At 37.9% G+C, this 24,867-nt stretch overlaps 1 protein-coding gene across 7 annotated transcripts in view; it reads left to right on the top strand.

The window, feature by feature from the left end:
• The window catches only part of LOC124168345 (ribosome-binding protein 1), a 76,829-nt gene that overhangs the window by 47,374 nt on the left and 4,588 nt on the right, over positions 1 to 24,867 (top strand). For 3 of the 7 annotated variants that reach the window (XM_046546533.1, XM_046546532.1, XM_046546538.1), the window contains exons 11-17: positions 2,319 to 2,414; positions 5,602 to 5,694; positions 7,215 to 7,373; positions 10,546 to 10,695; positions 17,154 to 17,318; positions 19,812 to 19,871; positions 23,480 to 23,519. In XM_046546533.1, coding sequence (XP_046402489.1) covers positions 2,319 to 2,414; positions 5,602 to 5,694; positions 7,215 to 7,373; positions 10,546 to 10,695; positions 17,154 to 17,318; positions 19,812 to 19,871; positions 23,480 to 23,519 — 763 coding nt within the window. Of the gene's footprint in view, positions 1 to 2,318; positions 2,415 to 5,601; positions 5,695 to 7,214; positions 7,374 to 10,545; positions 10,696 to 13,531; positions 13,892 to 17,153; positions 17,319 to 19,811; positions 19,872 to 22,942; positions 23,036 to 23,479; positions 23,520 to 24,867 lie in introns of those variants that run through there. The other 4 variants (XM_046546534.1, XM_046546535.1, XM_046546536.1 and 1 more) reach the window with 4 other exon arrangements.

Below are 24,867 nucleotides of genomic sequence, written 5' to 3'. Positions count from 1 at the left end.
ACGGCGCACAGCCACTTTTTGCCGCTTTCAGACTTTTGCTTTGCTCCGGCCGTCGTCAACGGCACGGCACTGTGCTTTCAAATAACCATTGGTCTCAATGCATGTCTTCAAGCGAGTCGAATCGCGCAGTTGACGGCACGGCGTTGTTGACGGTCAGCAAGGCAAGGCTCAATCCGGCCCGGTGGTGCGCCGTTTATGCCGTGAAATACACATGGTGCTGCCTTGAGGCTACTTTCAAACGCGACGACTTTTCGCCGGCCGCCGTTCACGGCACGGTTCCGTGAAATTCAGGCCACTTTCAAACGAGACATTCACGGCGCTGTGCCGTGAACGGCGGCCCATGGAAATTCGTCGCGTCGGAAAGCGGCCAATGCAGTGAAAAAATTACGGCTTAAATGTACGTCTCGAAAAATAATTTCGTGGGAGGAGCATGAGCAGAAGAAAAAAATGGTGAAAATCGCGTCTGAGTTAGTGAAAATCGCCCATGAATTGGAGAAAATCGCAATTAACACGAAATTCGCGTATTCGCGGGAAAACCCCGGAAATCGCGTATTTCACGGGAAAATCCCGGAATTCGCGTTAAAATTCACGTTATCGCATTTGCGACTTTTGCATGTCCCTAGTTATATGTACTTTTCTTGAACCTTTTCTTTAACCTCATTGTGTTACCTTACAACATTTTGCTTTTGCTTGCCCCTCTCTAGTTTTGATCCTGGGTACGCCCTTGTGTTGAAGCATACATTGTTGCATTGCCTGGTTCAGAAATTACCGTACTCGACTGGACTCGATACTCGCGAATAGTTTTCAACTCAACTCTCGACTTGAGATCAAAAAGTACTACTCGCACATCTCTATTATAATTGTATATGGTCTCTTTATGCATTCTAATGTTGGTTTTTATTAGGATTTCTTTCAGTGGCATTTGTAAAATCAACCAGACTTAGTGGCGGTAAAGACTATCGTTTCTTAAAATAAAGAAAAACTATGTATGCATTCACTAAAATAGTTCAGTTGGAAACTATCATTATTTGCTCAGCATTTCTTCATATTAAAGGATCATTAGTCATTATTATTTTTATCGCTATAATCTTTATTTTTAATGTGCTTCTTTGTGCATACTACAGTCCACAGTAATATGTACTAATCCTGATGGTAAAAATAATGTTTTTACTTTTACATGTCTGCATTTTTTTAAAAATGTAATCAAATTTATGTTATATTTCAATCTTATGTTGTACAATTGACTAACTTCTTTGTGAATATTCTTTTGCTTCTCCATTTAATTCTGGGATTTTGTCCTGCTCAATCTTCCTCTGTGAATGGACTAGTTGCCGATGTGTGGAATTGATGAAGCTCGTCTTACTGGGTGCATTCAGCTGCTCTGAAGGCTCACGTTTGCTAACTAAGCAAATGAGCATTCTGATGCCATTGGACTGAGCTCAGTGACGTAGTGGCACTGAGCAGTCACCAGAGGTGTGGGAATAGAAACACAGTGATCACTGCTGATCACCGCGGTGCAAATGGGAGGACAGCTAGTGGGAGTCATTCTGCATTCTGTTGCGTTAGGTACGCTCTCACTAAGTGATCACGACATCATGGTCAACTGATCACTGAGCTAAATGTAGCTGAATGCACCCAATGATACTTTGCTTTTGCTTCATCACAATATGTACATTTGCTTCTGGTCAAGAAATTTTCAATTTTTCAATTAAAAAGGTTAAAAATCTTCTTTCTGAATTGAAAATACCTGATACCTTCTCTCATTAGCTCACTGAAGATGAATGTTCTCTCACATACTTCCATTTAATTTTTCTTTTTGACTGGTTATTCTCTACCATGTAGGGGCTCATTATTCCTTTGTCTCACTTCAGGAGAAGTCTAGTTCTAAGCTACATATAATGATAATATGCTTATGGAAGCATACAAACAGTGCATTATATCCAGAGATTTTTAACGAAAAGCATGTATTGCGTCTAAGTTTTAGTGTTTTCTTGTACATTAAATGTGAATATATAATTTAGTGGTACATATTTTTTATGTGTTCTTTTCCCTGGAGTGGATTATTTTTATTATTAGATAAATAGTTTGTAAAGTAAGTTAAAATAGGTTAGCATGACTCCATGCTTATGCCTTTAGACTCAAAACCTTCCCAAAATTTATTCAATACATATTAGATTTTAATTTGAATGGAATTGGTGCATGTTTTCTCTTAATATACTATGTTTCTATTTGTACACATTGATTTTTGCTTTGGGACAGCATGTACTCACTGTGACATAGTGATAAATTGAAATAATATTTTTTCTCCAATGGTCTAGGAGTTGCGACAAAAGAATTGGAAAGCAATGGAAGCCTTGACTGCAACTGAAAATTCCCTGAAAGCCCACTTGAAAAACTCCCAAAGTGTAGCGATTGTAAGTTTTGCTTCTGATGCAATGCACTGTATTACCATTAAACTAGCATGGTTCTTTTGTTGATGTATAATTTGCGCTATATTCTGGGCACTCAAACATGAACATTTTGGGCGGCCAAAACCTTATTTTCAATCTTTTGTAAATATCTATTTGTTTCAGAATGTTTGAAAACCAAATTATGGTATTCCCTATTTGCTCGTCTCTTTCCTTGCAGAGTATGTTTAGGCATGTGTGAATAAATTTCAAATTGTAATTAAGATCATACCTACACTTATATTCGTCTTTGAGGAAATTTTTATCCCAAAAGCAGTCATTCATTGAGGGAAGAAACATATATTGATATTCTTCTGTAATAGGGAGTTATGTAACCTTTTGTAAGTAATTGTTTGAGAGAAGATGAGTGAAAGTGAATTTGAAGGACTCAACCTTCATTTGCTGTTGTTTTTCAAGTCCTGCCTGCCCATTCAGATATGAATCCACAGAATGTCCATGTGGAAGCCGTCCCTTTATAAATAAAATCTTTCGTGCTATTGTGGTGATGTCTTGATTATTTTGTGATAGGGATGGGTCATCAGCTTAAGGTTGGAAGGCGATATTTGGTGGAACTTGTTGACAGGAAACATAATGAAGATACACTTTTGTATGTTCCACAAGAGTTTTTAATACCGACCCAGGTTTCGGCAGTACACACTGTCATTATCAAGGTGTTTTGTATATTCACCTTGATAATGACAGTGTGTACTGCCGAAACCTGGGTCGGTATTAAAAACTCTTGCGGAACATACAAAAGTGTATCTTCATTAGGGATGGGTCAGTTCCTCTATGTTTCAGTTCTAGGTCAGTAATCTATTCCTGTTTTTAATTCAACCTTTTTACTACCAGCAGGCCGATAAATCAGCCCTTGCTAGTTGTGCCATGGCCTGATATATGTATTGGCCTGCCTATTTTGACTCATTTTATTTCGTGATTGCAGTCGTTTCACTGGCCACTGTCTCATAACCTATTTATGGTTCTGTGCTTTAAATATATCTGTAGCATTGGGAAAAATCTAGATGCATTCAATGAAATACTTACAATAACTTAAAATCTGAAGTCTTGCAAATTCGAGAAAATAGCCTAGGCAGTCTTAGCAAATCCCACCTGAAATGGCCTGGCAGTAAGAGGGTTAGTGATGAAGTAATGCAGTGATCTATGTATTAATAAATTTCAAATTTTCATTTGGTGTGAGTTAAGAGGAGCAGATTAAGTTCCATTTCTTCCCTTCTTTCTATCATTGTGTATTTGTAAGTCAGTCTGTTGCCTCTATTAATCAACGTAATATTTTATCATAGTCGGAACCTCATTTCTCACGCATCAGTAATCATTACCCCAGAAGGTACATACATTTCTCAGGGTATTTAGTGGAAATGTGAGTCTTAAATTATGTGCAGTCAAATCAATTTCTGTAAATTGTGACTTTTACTTAACTTTGAATTGGCTTCTTATCAATTTTTTATGAACGATTTGCAAGGTTCTTTTAGCATATGCATGGATGTATGAATATTTATTGTGTGCCAATAAATATATTTCTTCGGCATGCAATTCCTCCTGTCGGTAGCTCTTGTGACAAAATGAATGTCTATTTTTTAAGATCCAGATAGGGCTCTGTTTGTTCCTTGCCTCCCAGCTAGCTTTAGGTTTTTTTTACTCACTTTTCAGTACCCATTAGATGCCTTCTGGTAATTGTTATTGATGCTTAATTTGGATTATTTTTGCTTGTGGTGCTACTGTTTTTATTTTGGTACTGGGTTTACCATCAAGAGCCCTCGTTAAAAGAATACATACTAAGGTTATGGCAAAACATTTTATTTCAAGCCATTTTTCATTAACTTTACCTCAGCAATCCCATTATCTCTCAATCCTCATGGTTTATATTTTCTGATAGAAAATAGATGAAGTGTGCATGGTGGTGTCATGATATCTTTCAAGATGAAAGTATGCTATGTAAGATTTAAAAGAATCCATCATAAGTATATGAACAAATATGGAATTGTGAATCTCTGTTTCTGAAATTAATTTATTTAAAGGTCTTAGTCTTGATATAGCTCTCTAAATTGCAAATGCGTATATGTGCTTTCACATTTCAACTGTGCCACTCTGGTCTTATAAACATAAACATATTGAAGTATGTAATGTGAAACTTATGCTGGTGTAATTTTTAATTATAAGAACTAACTGGAAGTGGTGTAGTTTACATTTTATGTTAACTTTAAATCCTTTTTTTTCTCAGGTTTGTAGTTTTCCCTATGCTTTTCAACTTTTCCTTCATGTTAAAGTAATTTCTATTGCATGCTGGAAAAGAAGGGAGGACACTTACTCATTACATTCTATTGTATAAATCATATTGAAAGGACACTTACTCATGAAAAATATCTTATCTTGCATTATTTTTGTACTTATGCCCCATGCAATAACTTTCGTCTCTTAGGTCAATAACTGTACTTAGTAGTGTGATAAAATCTGTAGAGAAGGGAGAAACATGTTTGCCTTGTGAAAATGTGCACTGCTTTATAATATTAGTTTTGATTGTGGCTAACTTAGAGCTGAGCTAAGGAAACTGGTGAGGTTCAAAGTGCATTTCTTGTCATCTATTGGTGATATCTGCTGGAGGATGGAGTACTTAATCATAGCGAAAAAGACTGACATTTGTTTGATATTCAGTCAATTTTATTTTATATTAATGAAGCTTTGTCTTTTAAATATGTGCCTATACTTTCCCTCTTAGGACCAAATAGAATAAATCATTGTATATACACATTTAAACCACCTTTTAGTGTTTTCTTAAAGGCCCACATAAGTATCTGAAGGCAAAAAGGAGTAACTTTTTACATGACCCAAAAAATGTATAAAAAGCAGAAAAAGAAAATTAGGCATGGCTGAAAAAAAAGTAATTTATTATTTACTAAAAACGTTTTTGGCCCTCTTGTATTGTATAAATCATATTGGAAGGTTTACCTTTTGATAGATTTGGGAGAGAAAAATTAGTGTATACTATACCAAACTTTGTCCATGTTACCTATAAAATATTGGTTAAGTACCCAATGATTATTTCCATGTACTTCTGAAATAAGTTGTTTTAGCTCATTGCTTTATTTTTTTAGTCACATAAGTCATTTCTTTAATTCTTCTCTCTTACCTGTTGTTGCAGGAGGACAGCCAAAGAGTGATCAAAGAAGAGCAGTCAGCAGTGAGGTGTTTGCTTCAGAGATTATTCCCAGAAGTGAATGTAGAGGAGACATTGGTGAGTTCTCATCTTGTTCATGATTCACTTCACTGAAATGACATCCTTTGGACATGTACAGCGTAACCTTGATAAAACGAGCTCCCACGGTGCTCAAATAAACACTCGCTATAGCACATTGTCGCTTTACCAGAGGCGGAGCAAATAATAGCCAATAAATCTATTGTCAATCCTTATATGAGAACAGGATTGGTGTAGCAACGGGGACATTTCTATCCTATAAACTTAAGCACAAATCTAGACTATTATATTTTTCATGAAATAACATCAAGTTGATATCTTTTCTTGTATTACCAATTTCAATTCAAATCATTTTTATTGCAGTGCTGTGGATACGCTTGGTATATTATTTCAATGACGTCATGGGCGTAACACTCAAAAAGGAACTTTTTTTTTGAGACAACAGCAATTTTAATCACATCATTATGCATGCTTGGCAGACTTTTAATGTCGATAGTGAAGATATTACATTGGATGATGGAAAAAGTCTTCCAAGGCAGGATCGCTCCTCCACCTTCCATTGTTTTCGTCTGCAGAAACAAATGCAATATGTTATTTCACGTAACTTCCCCGAAACGTACAGGAACAATAAACATACTCCAATGGAAGTATTTGAGGCCTTAAGTAACTGCAGTACAGTTTCATCAGTGATGGTTTGAATTTTCAGTGGAAAATAAAAAAATAATAGAATGATCATGTAAATGCACAACATACATAGAAAAATGACTTTGTCGGTTGTGTATTGGGATAATGTTGAGTATGTTGATAATGCTTTGCATGATTTTTATTCAGTTTGGCGCCAATAAATTGAATGGCTTTTTTGTTATGAAGGTAAGGACATTTAGTGATGCAACACAAACAATGCCTTTCACCTGTACTTATGCTTACGTTTATCGGATAGAACTGTTTCCATCGCCTCACCAATTCTGTTCCTAAATAAATGTTGACAATGGGTTTCTCCACCTCCAGTAAAGCGACAGTTCGCTATAGCAAGTGTTTATTTCAGTGCCATGGGGTCTCATTTTATCGAGGTTGCCTTATATTCATTTTCAGAGTATAAATATCTTGTGAAGGAAACATCAAGTATGTATTTTTTTTAATAGACACAGTTATTGATTGTTTTTCATTCAATGGGGGTGTTTGCTGAATAGCTCTTAAGTTCTATTCCCTAAGTCCTAACATTGTTTCCATGAAGATATCTTAATACACGAGTATCATATCCATGGAAGTTGCATGAATGATGCACTTCAACAAGTTTTGTTGCGGAGTACATGATTTGTACTCCAGGAAGTGTAAGAATGTTTCAGTTGGCTAAGATGGGTCTTGTTACAAAGTTAGAACCTACTCTAATGTTAATCACATGATCATAGGAATGACAGAAAATTTTGCCAAATTTTCCGTTTGATGTGGTGAATGATTTTCATGATCATTTATCTTGTAAAACGGCCCTCATGTTTCATGTTGGTAGCTTGAAATACTTTCATTTATACATCTTCATTGACATTCTATTCATTTTTTAGTCACATGCGGAATGGGTGAAGAAATTTGAGACCTGTGCCAATGAATGCCTTAGGACGAGCATAAACACTGACAGGCCTTCAGAGTGTGAGGATCATCTGAAGAAAATCCAGTCCCTTGAGTTAACAGCAGCCCATTATGTGAAAGTTATTGAGAAAACGGTAAGTTATGCCCTTGAATACCATATCTTAGCTATCATGTAAAAAGATGAAGGTCATTTGGAGTGAAAATATGTATGTAATATTTTCGTGGATCTTGGTCTGGGAAAATGATTTTTCCTCTGTGGATCTAATGTGTATTATGCATACATGGCATATGCATTAGAATGGTTGTGCTTTGGATATCTACGGAATGTTTCCTCATTTTTAACATAATGATAACCTAATTCTTTCTGTGTGTTGGGCTTTTATGCAGCAAACCTCCATGTAGGGAACTTCTATGGAAATATCCACACAGCAAAATCACAGCCAAGGTCCCTGGCCCTTTCTATACACGGGGAAAAACCTTCCTATAACAATGTCTGAAAATGGGCTCCAGTTAGGAGCATGATATCTTTATTGCAAAATGTTTCACTAAGGATTATTTTACGATGTATTAAATGCAATTTCACTTCTAAATTCCACATGGCCAAAAAATTCACATTCGCCACTCGGCCCTCCACTTATGATCAGAGGCATTGGCATGCAATTTTATTCCGTGTGTTCCACCATCTTGGCACCAGCTGGGTAGCACTCCCAGGTGGCTTTCACTCAATGCTCTGAGATAGGTTGAAAAGGTTTGTTTGGAGAAGTAAGCAATTCTATCCATGACTTTTTCAGTCCATTTATATCTAACTTTCCTCCTCTCATTATACTTGCCTGAGCTGTCTCTGGTCTGTTCAAAGTTAGGAAAATTCTATGCACGTGCATACTGAGACATGAAGCGATTGTAGAATATGTGCCATTGTAAAGTTCAAGGGACTACAGTCCGGCCGCTGAGAGTTGTCCGATGAGAGGCAAAAGGGTCAGGGGGCAAGAAAGCTCAAGAAAGGAGCCAGAAGGGATGACGAGCATGAAGAACACAAAGGAAGAATCCCTAGTTTTGGTAATTTGAAGAGAGGGCTTGATTCAGTGCTTCATATGCATGCGACAACGTTGTATGGCTAGGTGAGGTGTGTTTGGAGGACAGCAATTGGCTGCAAACCGTGCTGGCACAGGGTTCTCCGCCCCTCCTTCAGAACTGTCATCGGACTACTGTCGCTGGCTGGACTGTACGAGTGTCCTTTGGATGTGGGCTGTGACCTGGCACAATTAACCAACATGTTCATTAACATTTTCTGTAAGGAAGGAGAAGGATTGGCTCCTTTTCCAGCAAATAGACCGTGTGAAAAACTCACAGGACTGCCCCTGGTTCAGGAGCTTGAATGCTGCCAACATTTCGATGTCTGACTCTGCCATTGTCTTCAGGGTTATCAGGGCATCTGTCCTGAAGACTAAGGCCAGATTGGCCTTTGAAATGTTGGCATCATCTCAGCTCTTGACTTGATAGTCTCAGAGATCTTGTCACACTATCTCAATACTGAAGAACTGCTGAGGAGTTCTCAAAAAAGTGACTGGTGGTTGCTAGTCCAAACCCAATTTTGCACTGACACAGAATGACAGCTGACTCATGAGCTGCACTGATCCCGCCTGTATATACACATGCAGCCAATGTATACCTGCATATACATAATTATGTGGGAGGCACGGCCCAAGAGGTTTCGTCATGGAGGATGGTGGTGGTCGGGACCAGCCACCAGGTCACCGAGTGTGACTGATCAATTTTTATTAAAATTTGCATGTACATCGATATTAACGCAGGATTAAGTACAAAAATTCCTTCCCATTTTCAAGAGAATAGTATGCAGTAGAGTTGTCTGTGGACACACAAATATTGCGTAATTTGAAGAGAAGGGGTCGAACATTAGCTGCAGTCCTTTAAACGCTCTGCTGCATTTATCAAGCTTAGATCAGGAATGGGGAATGATAGAGAAATGTTTCAGTCTTGTGTGACGACACCATCTTGCGTTAGCGTCGAGTCGGTGTAAACTGTAATCACTTGTGTTGCACGAAGGAGGGACAATTTTCAATTGAATGTTTCACTTTCCTGTAGCACTGACCACTATTGGAAAACATTTGGGATATAAAGAATGTGGGACACATTCATTGTATCCCAATGTAACACACCCACAAGGGACCAGCCACCAGGTCACCGAGTGTGTAGCCAGTGGCTTTGGCAATATCAACTGGTGTGGGATAATGATCAGGGTGATGGAGTGGACTCTTTTTCTTGAAGCCACTGTCGATTGGACTGACTGATCACATGTATCTATTACATAACACTTCTTGGTGTTTGTGGGAATAGTCACAGATTTGGAAACATTTTCTTGTGCATTGAATTCACAGAGTAAATATTCAATGATAGAATAAACACAACATTTCTCAGCACAATTACATTAGCCGTTCATCTAAATAGTATATTATCATAACATTAAATTTATTGCATACAAATTTTTTGCAGTCTACCACCCACCTTTGCAAGATTGCCAGTGACAACGAATGGCCCAGTGGAAATTGGGTGAATGCATAACTTTTACCTTTGTATTTTATGATGTAGAACAGCCAGTGGTTGACACGAATCTGAATCTGGTCAAAGGCACTACTTACGTCTAATTTAGCCAAACATGCATTACAAGGTATTTTGGAAACAGCTTTGCCTGGACATGTTAATGGAAACTTGGTGGTCTGGTAGTGCAGAGTCTGGGGAATTTAATTGTATTGTCTGAAACTTTCATTGGATTTTGGTATCATAAAGCAGCAAAATGAGCATTTTATGTACCATGGCACAATGATGGTTGCAGTGAGCAATCCTCCTATTTAAGGTGTTATATAGTGTGACACCTTACATGTGAACAAAAGGGAGCCTTACCAGGTTTGATAGTGAGGTGCGACCTGACGTGAGAGCGCTGTATCCAAGGGGCTATTGCTCCCCTAAGGCTTTATTGGCTCAACTTTGGGCACCGTCTGCGGCTCAATCAGTGTCTCTGCTAAGTCTTCCAGCGTGATGGGGCACGGAGTCCCTGAGTGGTGACGTGGAGTGATTGTCAGCCTTGTGGACTTAGGCTCCGTTGGGTTGTACCAAAAAGTGATTGTGCATAGGTTATGGTCTTTCAGTATAGTTCTCATTAGTTTAATTTCTAATTTTATTTTATATTTCAAGAGAAAGTGTATTTTTTGTTTTGTTTAGAGATAGAGGAAAAAGTTAATTGAAACTGGTAATGCATACGAACCCTGTTGTTCTTTGTGTTGTCATTAGGAATCCATGCTGAGCGACTTGCAGAAGAGAGTGGAGGAGCAGGAGCATTGCTGGTTCAATCAACTGGATAAAAAAGATCAGCAAATGAAGCTACTTTACACCAAATATAAGGAGCTCGCTGACCGTTGCCATGGAAACATCAACTTCGAGGTTTGTCCATATTGTCATCCTTAATGGGGATTTCGTCATCAACTTGTTCTTAGCCTATGAACTAGGGATGGTCGGATCATATACCTCAGATCCAAATATCCGTGGATATTGCCCTTCATCGGATACATTGGAACCAAAGTCGCGGAAGACATCGGATCTGGATCCAAAATTTTAAATAATAGCTTCAGTGAATAAGGGTGGAAAGAGTTCCGATTATATCTTGGAATGCGCCGTCGCATGGGATTCTTGTCCTACTCATCAACTGTTTTGTTTAAAAGCTCTCACACAGGTTACGTGGGAGAATTTCAGCCGTGGAAAATGAAAAAGGCAAAATACGACTGGCACATAGTGTGACTCTTCCCAAGAGATTGAACAATCATCAGGGGAATCTCAGCATCAGGAATTTGAAAATGCATTTGAATCCGAAAATATCCGATCCGAAAGATCTGGCTCCTAAAATCTAGGATCTGAAAAAAATCCTGGATCCATGATCTTGTTTTTTCTCGGCGAATATTTCTTATAAATATTTCTCGGGTTTCTAGCCGAGTGAGACTATTTTGTTCTAACGTTTCGACGGAACACTCTTCCATCGTCCTCAGAGAATGAATGTTCATTCATTCTCTGAGGACGATGGAAGAGTGTTCCGTCGAAACGTTAGAACAAAATAGTCTCACTCGGCTAGAAACCCGAGAAATATTTATAAGGAATCCTGGATCCGTCCATCCCTACTATGAACACATTCACTATGGCTGATGCCAGTTGGCATCATGCTGGTGCTGATCATGGAGCTGTCTGATGCCAATTGGCGTCAGCCAAATAAGCAAAAAAAAAAGAGCTCATCACCAAAGTATAATAAATTGGTACTGTAGAGAATGTGTTAAATGGTAGCATAATTTTATTTTTAGGTCATAGTTAGGACTGGAAGCTTTAAGTAGTGACCGGCATTCATGGCAAACTGGTTAATTTCTCTTGCTGGAGGTGAAGAATTTAAAAAAATTTGTTTAGGAATCACGAATAAGTTCAATGCTGGGAAATCCCAAAATTTGAAATATTTGGGCATTTAAGCAAAAATAAAATCCAGAGCTACTGTATCGTAAAGTTGTTATGTTAAGGACCATGGGAAATTACACCATGAAAGTCAATCAGTTTCTGTATATACTTTTTATATATTCATTTAAAGCTAATGTTGTGAAAGAAGTAGATATATATAATACCAATGTGCGTTCTAGCAGAAGTGCATTGGAAGTCACACTTTGTTATCTGAAAGTATCTCCACTAAGCATTAAGAAATTTTTTACGGAAGTTGTTTATTTGTTCTATTGATGTTCCATAGGGTGGATGTTAGAACCACGAATGTCTTGATCTATAAGTTTTTGGCCTGCAATCACGACTTAATATGTCCTCTTCTTCGAGTTACTCAGAATATTTTGGCTTTAACACATTCAATGCTGACCCGATTTTTCATTAAAGTCATCATAATTGGCCGTAAAATTAAGAGAGAAAAATAGATGGAGGTTTGCGCACCATAACATCCGTTCAGATACTGCTTTTTACAAACGGTGCGCATGGTTCGACAGAAGGAAGCTTGCTGAAGGCCATACACACGATCAGAAGACTTGGAAGTAGACATTACTCACGTACGGATGACGTTCGATGGGACCACGTCAATTGACATGCTCCGCCCTGAATGTGTTGACTTAGCATTTATTTTCCAAGTTCTACTTGCATGTTTTTTGCCCTTTTTACTACCCTGAGTTTTAGTCCATTTTTTTTCATTGGAGAAGTTTTTTATGGCTTGAAAGTATGGTGGTGGCAAACAGTAAATTATACATACAATTATAGGGTAGATTATTTTATATTAAGGCATGAAAGACAGCCTTCATACCTCTCTTGCTTTGGTTAATTAAACCGTGTTCGAATTATTCTTATCTCAAGTGAAGCAAATGATATGTGAGATCAGATCTTTGTATGCATGTACAGTAGAACCCAAAGAAGAGCTTCCCTGGTAAGAGGTTTTCCCCTCGAAGAAGTTTGATTTTCAAGTCCCAAATTGAAGCCCATAAGTTGTATGCTAATTTTCCCTGGATTATAAATTCCTGCTAAATTAGTTTTCCTGGCTAAGAAGTTTCACTGGTGGTGTATGAAAAACATATTGGATAATATAAATTTCTGTATAAAGTTCAACCCTCTAAAGAAGTTTTGGAAGGTTATTACAGTAGAATCTTGTTAATACGAAAAACCTTATGATGAAGTTCTCATTTTTACATAGAAAATCGTTGATTCTGACGAAAAGGCTAATCCTACCTGTAGCAAAGGAAACGTTTTTACGAAATTACAAACTTCAGTCCCAGTCCCATTACAAAAAGAACTTCATTGCTAAGTTCCACGTGCAAGCAATGGCATTTAGAAGTATATACACAATGCTACGTTATAATCATTGTGCTACGTTCAAGTTTTGCTAATGCTCTGTACCCAAGCACTTTAATTATGGCTTTTTCTTCAGTAGAAGATTTTAGGTATCCTCCTTCAGGTTAGCTCAAGGTGCCAATTTGAATGCATGTATTTGAAATCTCTATAGACTATCCCATTGAAGGATCTAATCAACAATTTCATTATGAAAATTGCTTTAAAGTATCATTTCTAAAGGCCACATTTTTTTGCATAAATTGTATAATTTGAAATTATGGAGCATTAGCTTTGATTTTGTTCACTAAAGTTACTCCGTTATCAAGCTGCTCACGTTGTTATGTACATATTCAATTTTAAATTTCAATTTCAATTAATTTTAAAAATTTCAGTTGTGCTTTGGTGCTAGATTTTTTTCTGTTTTATCTAGGTTTCAGTGAAGCCGCAAGTGCAACCGCCATTTTCCCTTGACTGGCGCCTGTAGTTGGATACTAACCAGCATGATTTTTACTTTGGCATGAATGGCAGCACTAACCTTATTTATCAAATTCACTACGTTTGATAACAGGAGTAAGAATGGGCCAAAATTTCCTAGACAATGGGAAGTATGATGAATTGGCTGCAATGCTGAGGCATTTATTTATCACTGTTTCATCACAGTGTATAGTTTAATTTTTGTAAATGTTTTTGTCGGACAAATTGTTGATTTTTGAATGATCATATATTTTTGTGAGTTAAATTTGATTCTGATTGTTTTGAGAGCCCAATAAATCAGCGTGTGGAGAGTGAATGGTGCGAGTTCATTTGCATTTCTTTCTGCAATATTGCTTTAATCTGAATGTTGAGCATGGCTTTATTTACCTGTAGCATCCCATAGTATTGAAGCTTAAATTTAGCCGTTGAAAATTATTTGAAAAACTTGGACTTTCATTCAAGAGATCGGTAGTATTGTGAGGTAAGTCTTGAAAAAGTGATATATTCGCGTATAATTTGTGTGTGTTGTGAAAAATGATGAGGAGGTATTTAAGTGAAATGGTGAGGTAAATAAATTTTAATTTAATTAGACTTATTCATAGAATTATTCAATTCATTGAATGAATCTGTTCAGAAGCTGGGAATATTGCTAGGTGGCAGGATGCTTTGATCAATAAATTCACAGTCCTGAGTGCTCAGTACAATTATGTCTTTGGAGGTAAGTAATTTAGGATATCAGGGTCCATCTACCCCCAAATGTGACCAACGCTCATGGTTCCATGGTTGACTAATTGGATTTGAATGGAAATCTCTTCTGAAAAGTCCGTTGTGCCATTGTCGAGTCCATTGTTAATTTCTATTTATAGTGCATGACTTAAGAGATGAAAAATGAGCATTATTCTCGACCTCTCTCTTGCATAGCTTTTCCTTTAGCTACGTATTTTACTCGCAACCATTTGTATTGGCCTTTCTGTGCTTAGCCTAGGAATACAATGGAGGCGCTGTATTCGAGTGTTAAGGGTAGTCAGAATGCCACCATCTTGGTTTGACAATTCTCAGACTTACTCTCAAACAGTGTACGTATAAAATCAAGTATTCTATTTCTTATATCGCCTCTGATTTATAAAATGAAAATGCAACAATTACTTCTTGATTGTCGTCAGAGTTTTCCGATGGTTCGTCATACTACTGTGCATATTAAACTGCCCACATAGTCATATCGTGGTGATAATATATCGTTGTGAACATACTATCGTACTATTATTGCGTCCAGTCCGCTATTGCAAAATTTCCTTTGGCTGTAATCTTATTAATTGCCAGTAGAAGTTCAAAGGAATGGATATTTTACACTTGTAAAATGTTATTTTCGACTAAGCCAGTTGAACAGCCGAACCGTGGTGATTTACGATTTTTCCTTGGGAAAAAACATTTGAGGCATATTTTCTCAAAGCCTTCCTGTAATGATAGAAGGTTTACTGTGTCGTCTGAGATAGTTTATTTTAACATAGTAACGATCATGGCCAAATATTTCTCGAAATAGTTAGCGTTGACTCTTATGGGATTATCGATATATTGGTCAAAGTAGGCTATCCTACCCAAGCACCCAGAACCATTCCTGGCACACTGCGCTCAACGCCCGGAACCAGTGGTGCCCCCTCCAGTATGTTTACAACCCCCTTCTGCTTACCACGGAATTGCATGGGACTTTCCTCACCTTAATCTTTTTATGCAGACCCTTTAAACTGTAAAATAGGAGCTCATGAAAGGTGAATATGTCATTGGTGCTGGGAAAAAATATATAATTCAGGAATTTCCAAGCTGTCTGATAAAATTTGGGGGGGTTGGCATCTTCAGCTGGAGTGGTTCAGGTGATTCCGCTGAAGGCACCAGTAATACATCAATACCCCATGATCAAACAGTTTATCTATTGGTTTTTAGACTTGTATACTCTCAAAGAAGTAATAAAAGGTAAAATCAGTGCTAGAAAATTGGGCTGTGCACAGTGTAAGTGGACAAATGATTATGTGAAGTCATGGAAATCTTCCTTTTCTGATGGACTAACATGGGAAGGAGAAGATTGTCACTGATATACCACTGCTTATTCTCATTTGCAAATTCAGAAGTAAATATTTATTACCACGGCAATGGCCATATTCCTGTTGGATTACTTACAAGGGAGAGTCAAGTGAAAACCTTAATTATTTAAGCAATAATAACTGTGTGAACATGGATGAAATCTCTCTCACTGCTAAATGTGGTAAAATTTATGGTTTGAGGCGTGACTTGAGGTGAAATTGCTTCATGTTGAATCAAAAAACCTTGTAAAAATGTCATAAATGATTTTAATATCGACCTGTTTCATTGCTGTGCATCATCGTCAGTTGCAATTACAGCATACAAATATTCTTTCTGTTATTACCCTTCATCTAATTATTTTTGTGACATTAATAATGTTTTTTGATTCAACTAATGGGGTACATATTGGTCAGGGTAAAACTCCAGAGGCTCATCATATAGGTAAAATATGAAGTTAAATGTTTGGAGTGTTGTGGAGTTGGGCGTGTTGTTGCTGTCTTGGCTGGGTGCCAGTGGGCAGCACATATGTACTTGGCACTACTTGACTTTATTTCACAGTAAACTTTGCTTCATTTTTCCATAAAATCCCCATGTAATTGTGCCTTGACATACATAATATAAAGTCTGGGAAATTTGAAAAATTCAGACTGTCAGGGAAATTGAAAATGGAAAGTTGCAATGAACCCTAAACAACGTACAATATACCCCCACAGCCCAACGCAACGCAACATTGTTGATTGAAAAATATTATTCTTACACGAGAATGATCTTACAAAAGGAAATGCATATAAGCAATCATTCACTGCGTTCCCTGCCTGAATGGAACTTATTTCCAGGGGTTGCTTATTGAGATGCCTATTGGTTTAATTTACTTGAGGGAAAGTTTGGCAAGCAAGAAAGATTAAATGTAACAAGCAAATTGCTGATTAATGCAAGGAAGTTGTTACTATCTCATACTCAAAGAATTGCTTTGGATTTTTGTATGTATGAGAACATCCCTTGTTTTCTTTGCAAAGCTATTTTTGGATTCTAACTCACATTTAATGTGGTATAATGGGTCACATCATGCCAAATGTGATTTGAGAAGTCATGACCAATGTTAGCAACTGTTTCAAGGTTATGTAGTAATTTTACTCTAAAGTAGTCTGGAAACGGCCAGAAGTATGGACCAAAGCTCTTAATGAACTCACTACGGCTGTGTACTAATGGAAAGAAATGAATACAGGGGGGAAACAGTCTTTATTGCGGTTAGACATTGTGGCGTGTGTGTAGTGTCTTGAATCAAGTGGGTATGTATTGGGATATTTTCAGAGGTTAAGTCATAGATCCACCTTCGAATAGGGATGTCCTCTGATGTGCCCTTGTCAAGATGGAATGGTGGTTAGTGTTCCTCTAAACTAATGAATGAACAGCTAAGTATAAGGTATTGGATGTGTGCATAGTGCTCACCTGCTGTCTTTTTATCTGTTTAATCATCTAAGCAATTTCCTCTTTGGTTCCAGGACGCAAGCTTTCTTTCAACTGAATTGAATTGGTTGCAAGAATTAAATGATGACCCATCCAAGGAGGTTGTGAAAGTGAATAGCTTGGTTAAGGTGAGCCAGACGTCCTTGAATCAGGAGCAGTGTCAAACTAAGGAAGTAGAAGACGAACTCGAGAAACTGAAGGTTAGTGCTGATTCATGAGTCTTCAATGTGTAAATTTAACATCATGAGCGAGATCATAGCCAGACAAAAATTTTGGAGGATTTAACTGGGAACAGAGGCACAATTTGAATTTGAGACTCTTCACACTCCATCTCCGTAATGTGTAGAGTTCTTGGTTCCAATGATTCTTGAGGTTGGAAATTTTAAACTCGATTATAATTGGTAGAATGGCTGAATGGGGAAGCTTTTGTTTTTCATAACTTGTCTTTCGCTTTGATATGAATCGAATTCTTTTAGTGCAGTTTGATTTTGGGTTTGAGTGGAAGACCTCATTGCTGGAAAATTAAGAGTTTGTTCGGTGTGTGCCAACGACGATTGGCAGATTTCTACTCAATCAAGAGGTTGGACAGTGCGATCATTGACACCAAAACGTGTGCTCATACTGGCTCTATCAGACCATCTGCCATCAACATCTTTGGGCATCTAGCTTTCAGCTGAAAGACATTCTCTCGTTCCCGTGTGCATATTAGCTGTACCTCTTAATGAACCCATCCATCCCTTATTAACAGCCTACAAGGTGACTGAATACTACCACTGGGACACTTCCAATTTGAAATTAATTACTTGTTTGCATTTTTATTCATTTATTAGAAGTCAATGTAAGCTTTTCTGAGGATTTATTTGAATATTTGTATGTGAGTTTTGTTTGACTTTTACCTCCATTTACAGTTACTCTGTTCTTCTGGATATGTAGGCTATTCAATCTATTCAACCCCCTGTTGTCTTGGTTGAAATTTGATTAGGTCAGATGATGGAGGTTTTTTTAATGCAATTTAACTTTTAAAGCCCCGATTTTCAAAAATCATGTGTCTGTGGCTGTATTGTACAAAATGGCACAATTGTGAGTCCTATTTATAGTGGCCCTTATTTTTTTGAATAGAAAACATCACAAGACAATGTTAGGGGGCAATCACGTTGGATTATTATGGAACTCTCCTATGCAGTGATTACCACTGAGGAAATTAATTCTCACCACAACTGCATAACACTATTTACAAGATGTAGTTTTTTAAGTAGCATACGGATTTGTACAGTCTTAAAAAGCTTCAATTCCAGATCCCTGGTCATTTTTTCATGCTTCTTGCAGCTGCAAATGCATGATTTTTGGAAGCCAGCTATTAAAATGTAACCCTTGAGGAATTGTGAGCTTTTAAAAATTTTTCATGTTGAAGCTGCACATTTTTGCCCTCAGTATATGTTGTAGAGCTCTGGTAGGGGAGGGTACGCTCTGTTAGATAGGAGAGAAAGAAGGGTAATCCATTCATGATTTTGTTGGTCATCCACCTTATTGATTTCTGATGAGAGCGGGACTGGCTTCAACTGCCAGTAGCAGTTGAAACAGCAGGGATGAGCCCGTCCACGGTGAAGCATCGAACAAGACTGTACTCTGACGGACAGAGTCTGAGCTCGTGAGTCAGATGGAGGCGCTCATTTCCTCGTGGCTCGAAACACAACACCAATTAGGATTCGTCAGGCGTATTGTGGGAAGATTTTCGGATGAGAAAGTAAAAGAAAGGTGCTATTTCACTCTCGTCTGACCACACCTTGAATATGCAGCAAGAGTATGGGATCCGGTGCAGAAAGACTTAATGCGCGAACTGAATAAAATACAAAGGAAGGCTGCACGTTTTGTCAAAAACTCTTAAGGGGGTACAGACAGTGTTTCCCAGATGTTAAGTGAATTAGGCTGGGAGCCACTGGCTACTCAGAGGCTGAGCGCTAGGCTTATCTTATAGAATAGATATCTTTAAGAGCGACACAGAGAACATAATATTAGAGCCACACTATGTTTCCAGGTCTGATAGAAGTGAGAAATTAAGAGAGATGTTTTGCTGAACAGATAGATATGGAAATTCGTTTTTCCCCCGAACCATTAAGGACTTTAATAAACGCTAGTCCCAACTTCATTTGAGCACTTCATTTTTTTAAAGCTGTAAACGGCTGGTATCCTAACACCCACTGCCACACGCCTTTTAGGCGGCTTGCGTGGTATTATGTAGATGTAGATGAATGTATTTCCTGCCATTCCCATATCCTGGGTGTACCCAGCTATATTGCAGTGTTTCAACAAAGCTAGTGTTCAAATATTATTTATCCTGTGTGGAATTCCAAAATGATATTTTCCAAGCCTATAGTTATGACTTTGGTTTCTGTGATGTACTTTGTCTAAATCTTTTGCTCCCATTCCATAGAAATACTTGCTGTCTCAGGGGGTTGATGATTGATTAAGGTGATTGGCTATGGAACTTTGTCACCAATGGCATATCAATTGACCATTAACCAACATTATTTTGTACTGATTAATGACAAATATTCTTAGCCAATAGGCTGCAGATTCACACCAAATTATTGGGCTTTGAAATATGTTCAGTGCCTTTCATGTATAGTGTCATATCTAACATTGGTACATATTTAAAAGGCATTCCATTAAGCTAGAACATAAATTCATTTTAGGTTCAGCCACAGAACCACACGGCAACAAATGGGCCTGCCAATGAATCTTCAATTTCTGAGGTGAGTTGAGTAAATAATGTAGAATTCATCCAGCTTTTTGAGTAATTCCATATAGGTATGCTACAATTATTGGTTTTCACTACCTATGCCTTTCTGATGACTTAAGTTGGGTGTAAGAACTAATAAGTCACTACCATTCACATACTGATGTGTAGTTCTATTGTTGTTTTTAATATCTATTCTAACATACACCTTGTTTCATCTATGAGTGCATTTTTGTAAAGCTAGTTTCAACTTGTCATGGAATTAAGAAGTCTCAGCTTATCTATAATTCTATTTATTAACACCCTCTTTCATTTCAGGCATATTTTAATGAAAATTTTCTGATATGATAATTCTTTCATAAGTTAAAATTATCCATGTACAGTCTACTCTTGTAAAATTTTTTGGAGGCTATCATATATATTGCATTTCAAAATGCACTTAAGATTGTTTAATTTGAATCTGCTCAAAAAACTTGTGGTGTGAAGTGCATGTTTGTGGGGAAAAGAATACATACATAAAATGGTCAATAAGTGTTATGCAAGTTTTGGTATACCAAGTACCGTACAAGCGCGTGTAAGAGGCGCACCTTTTTTCCCAGAAATTGTAGCCGAAAATGAGGGTGCGCCTCTTACACAAACTTTTTATCCTTCCCCGGTTGCAAATCCAAGGGGAACTGAGTGGCCTTGGTTTTCAGCGTGAGTCAGTCATGCGAAACCATAGGTCAAAAACAAGCGGCAGGCAGGGGAGTTTCTCCCTTAGTGACGTGTTTTTAAAATGCTCCTGTTTGCTTTCCTTACTCGTAAGCACTCGCGCCGTCACGGCGGTACCCCAGAGGTGAACATGGAAAAGATCGCACGGGGTTTTTCGCTCCGGAGGGCACGCTAAATTTACTGCCACGAGTGGCCATCCCGCGGCATTTATACTGTAAATAGTAATAGCATATCAAACGTACATAAGCGCGCAGTTTTGAAGGACAATACCTGGTTAATAGTCAACACCTGTCTTGCTGAGTAATTTCCATTACGCTGAGGACCTGATTTTTCAAAAATCATCTTCAGTCGCTAATATGAGGATTATTGCAACTGAAAACTATATTTGTGTCAAAACCTGCTGTTTGAAAAATTCGAGCAAGTGTGTTCATTGTTGGACTAAATGGTGAATAGAAGAAATCGGAAATGCTTATAAGTGAAGAGCGCTGAAGGAGAGGTTGAGGGGAAGGAGCGAGCGCTCCATCCCCTCCGTATTTCAAGCAACGAGGCTATGAGCGAAGGAGCAAGGGAAGAACAAGTCCGATCTTGTATGTAACGTCGTTACCTTCAAAGCGAAGGGGAGAAGGCGCAGCAATGTGATATACGCAGTTTGCATTGCCTGAAGTTTCTAGTCTGTCTCGTCTCGTTTGAATGCGCTTATGCTACGCTTGTTTCTTCCAAAATTGTGCTGTTTGCACTATGTTGAATATTAGTAGCCTTGTTGTAACTATAAATCTTTGTGGCAATCAATTGGAGCGTAAAAAACTTATATGCTGACAGATATACGTCGCCTTAGGTCTCATTCTTTTTAGAACCTCGTGTGTGTCATTCAATTGCTGAAAGATATCGAGATATCTTCGAGCTCAGTAGGTGACTCACCTAGCATTTGGCCCCCAGAAACTAGGAGAATTGAACCTGGTAGACCGAAAAAGGTCAGTTGGTGAGATGGGGTAGGGATGAAAAACATTTCCATTGTTCCCCTGTTACTTGATATTTTCCTGTGGGGTCTCGGAAAGTAAAAAAAATGGCAGAGGCATTGGCTGATGGAGGGCCGAGTGTGGTTCCGTTAAATCTACGATGTGGTTATTATCCTATGGCGTTGAGATTGCCCCGATTGTTGTCCAATCTCTTGAAAAGGTTCATGCTATGTGCCTGTCGTGTTTTGCCTTAAAATTTTCCACTGCTGCAATTCTATTGCAATACTCCTACGAGAGCTTTTAAACAAAATTGTTCGTGAGTAGGACAAGCATCGTAGAGCAACGGCGTATGTGAAGAGAGGATCGGAGCTAGCTCTCTTTCTACCAGTTTTACTTTGGCACTGCACATTTCAACCTCCAGGTCATTGTCAGTGTCAGTCATTCTAGTGTGACGACATAACGTGATGACCTTAGCACTTGAAATGCATAGGTATTACCAAAGTAAAACTTGTGGAAAAAGTGCCCTCTTACTTATCTTATCCGCTAAAAACCAATCATATACATAAATGAAATGAAACCAAACATTCACTATGTTATTTAACAGTTTGTTGTTGTTAATTTTAATGACTTAGTTGTTGTGTTTTTGAATTCAAAACAACTGAGAAAAGTGTCAACTTGCATTCCCAGAAAGAAAATATATTTGAGGCTTTGGCCAGCTTTTTTTCGATTTCAGCCCACTGTGCGGCAGTTGTGCTAGTCTACGTATTCCCCCCCACACTTTTGTTTCTACACACAGTCGCGGTAGTCTTGTGTGCAGTATTAAATTCCAAAACTGTCTGTGTCCTGAATTGTTGTAGTCTGAAGCTTGTTTACATGGTTTTTCATTGCTAATTAAGAATCTTTCCTTTTTCCATTGTTGAAATTATTGAAATTGGTGTTAAATAGGTAATCTCAATTTTTAATCATTGGAGAGTGGGAAGTAGTGTGTCCAAGCGGAAAAGACATCTTTGATTTTCATCCATTGAGGCGCGTGAATTCCATTAGGCTTTATTCTTCTAATATAGGTAATTCATCAATTACTAGTTTGTATGAAATGCAAAATTTATGATAGCCTTCTGTAAATAATATTTTCTTAAACTTGGTTTTCAAATTAGTTTAATATATTTAGTTCTGTAAGTGGTATTAAATGGCAGAACTAATTTCTGTGAGAGGGATATGTATTTGGATTTGGGCTCATGACAAAGCATAACCAAATATTTGCTGCTTCTTGGCGTATTTGCGTATCTACAATTCCAGCTGTTCAGTTGCAATAGCTATCTGCCTTATTTGGTTGCCTACCTCTTTAATGGCACTATATCTGTCGACATTTTGTCCAAAATTTTCTTGAATCCTGGCCTTTATTAAGTCCTTCGAATTTCAGTCATTTTCTAAAGAAGTGAAATCTTCATCGAATGCTGTGTCATCAACTGATTTGCCTAATTTGGAGAAGAGGGGCAAAAGTAGAAAGAAAAAGGTAAATGTGTGCTTAGCACACGACTGTGAATGCTGGCTTGTCTTTTCTCTCTTTCACCTTCCGTTGAGTTGTGTGTGCAGAGTAGCTTTCACTTGAGTTTTGTAGATTTGCCATGCCATAATTGAAACACCATCACAGTTCGCTCGTCGTCTCACGTTGCATGGTAAACAAAGTCTGGTGACTCTCTAGAATTGTAAGTTAGTGCAATCCCTACTGTCATCCTTACTTCTGTTGAAAACATTGTTTTCCATCTGTTTTTCTGTAGTTCTCTCTCTCCAACTTTTTATAGTTAACCAGGCGTAAGGCTGCCTCACACATCTTCAGTTGATGTTTGTACACATTAAACAGGCACTAAAAAATTAAACAAAAGAGTGATTTTACCTGTCCCAGGTGTACCTATCTCTATGCTGTGTTGAGTAACATTGTCTTCTTGTCTCCAAACAGACTACTAAGCCAGTATCCGTCAAGCGACGGAGGTTTTCAGGTAGGGGAACGTGGTGGGGGTTGATAAGATTTTTTTTATACATTTAAAGAATGTTTGCTATTAATTTGAATCATCCTCTATGTTCTCTCATTTATGAGTGTGAGTGTTCGTCATTGGGTGTGCATATATTGTCAAAGGGAGGGTTGTTTTGCTGGTGCTGAATGCTTGTGTTCTGGTGTAGCCATTGCTTATTACTGTTTAGCTATGTTGCTTTCATCATTGGCTGCTGGCATTTCATTGGGATTATGAATTATGGTGGACTTTAAGTGAAATAGGATCTTACATTTAGGAGAGCTTCACTGATAAACTGTGGAGAATATTTTTATAGTGAGCAGCTGGTGTTGGGTTGTGTTATGCACCGGTAATGAACTCGTCAGGCATGTATATCATATGTCATTTTTATTATAAGGGATATTTGGTGTGGTGTCGAATGGGAACTGCCAGGAAAAGGTCAGCTGCCTGCACCATTAAATTTTGTAATCCATAATATTTTATTGGAGGCACATTTTCACTGTATTTTTCCAGGTAATAAGATGCTTGGGGATGCAAAATAAACTCTTGTTTGGTCACATACCTATAACATATTCCTCAATGCTGTTTAGGTGAAGCTAATATTTGATATTTTTTGGTGTATGTAAAAATCCTGTATAAGAAAGAACTAATAAGCCATGTAAGAGAAACATTTTCTACCCTTGCCAAAGTTAGATGAATGTACGAATATGTGCAATTTTTTTTCCATGAGACGCAGGTTAAAAGCCTATTTCAAGGATGATCTGCCACCGCTGTTGAAATCATATGCATCTCTGGTCAATAGTCTATCATTCATAACATTGGTGCAAATTTCCCTTTCGTTATTTGGTGCTCAACTAAGTTCTCGCTGTTTGTTTTTTAACAGAAGTACAAGCTTATTGTGAAAAAAATGGTTACAAATGAATAATTCATAGTCCATTGCTAGATATTACTTTTTTCCATCTTCATGGCAGAGCTTGAATACTGTTACGGTAAAAATGTTCATCTTTTGAGGCTATACATGAAGCAAGCCATTTTTTGATGTGTTCATATGAATGAAACTACTGATCAGCCATCAGCCACGATGGCCATTTAAATGTGCCATCGAATGAAGCAAGTAATAATCAGGCGGCACAATGTCTGGGGAATGTGGTTGGTGGGTTAGGACTTGCCATTTGAGCGTTTCCTGGCTGGTTTGGCAACTTGAGGTCAAACATTGTCATGCTGTTGAATCACTTTTTCGTGCCTCTGCTGGTATTGTTGCCATTTTTTGTGTACAGGTATGGCCAGGTAGTCCCGATGACTCTCTTCTCTTTAAGTTTCTGTAATTAATCCATTT

The sequence above is a fragment of the Ischnura elegans genome, chromosome 11, assembly GCF_921293095.1.
Source record: "Ischnura elegans chromosome 11, ioIscEleg1.1, whole genome shotgun sequence".
Taxonomy (NCBI): domain Eukaryota; kingdom Metazoa; phylum Arthropoda; class Insecta; order Odonata; family Coenagrionidae; genus Ischnura; species Ischnura elegans.
This window is presented reverse-complemented; position numbering and strand designations above follow the sequence as displayed.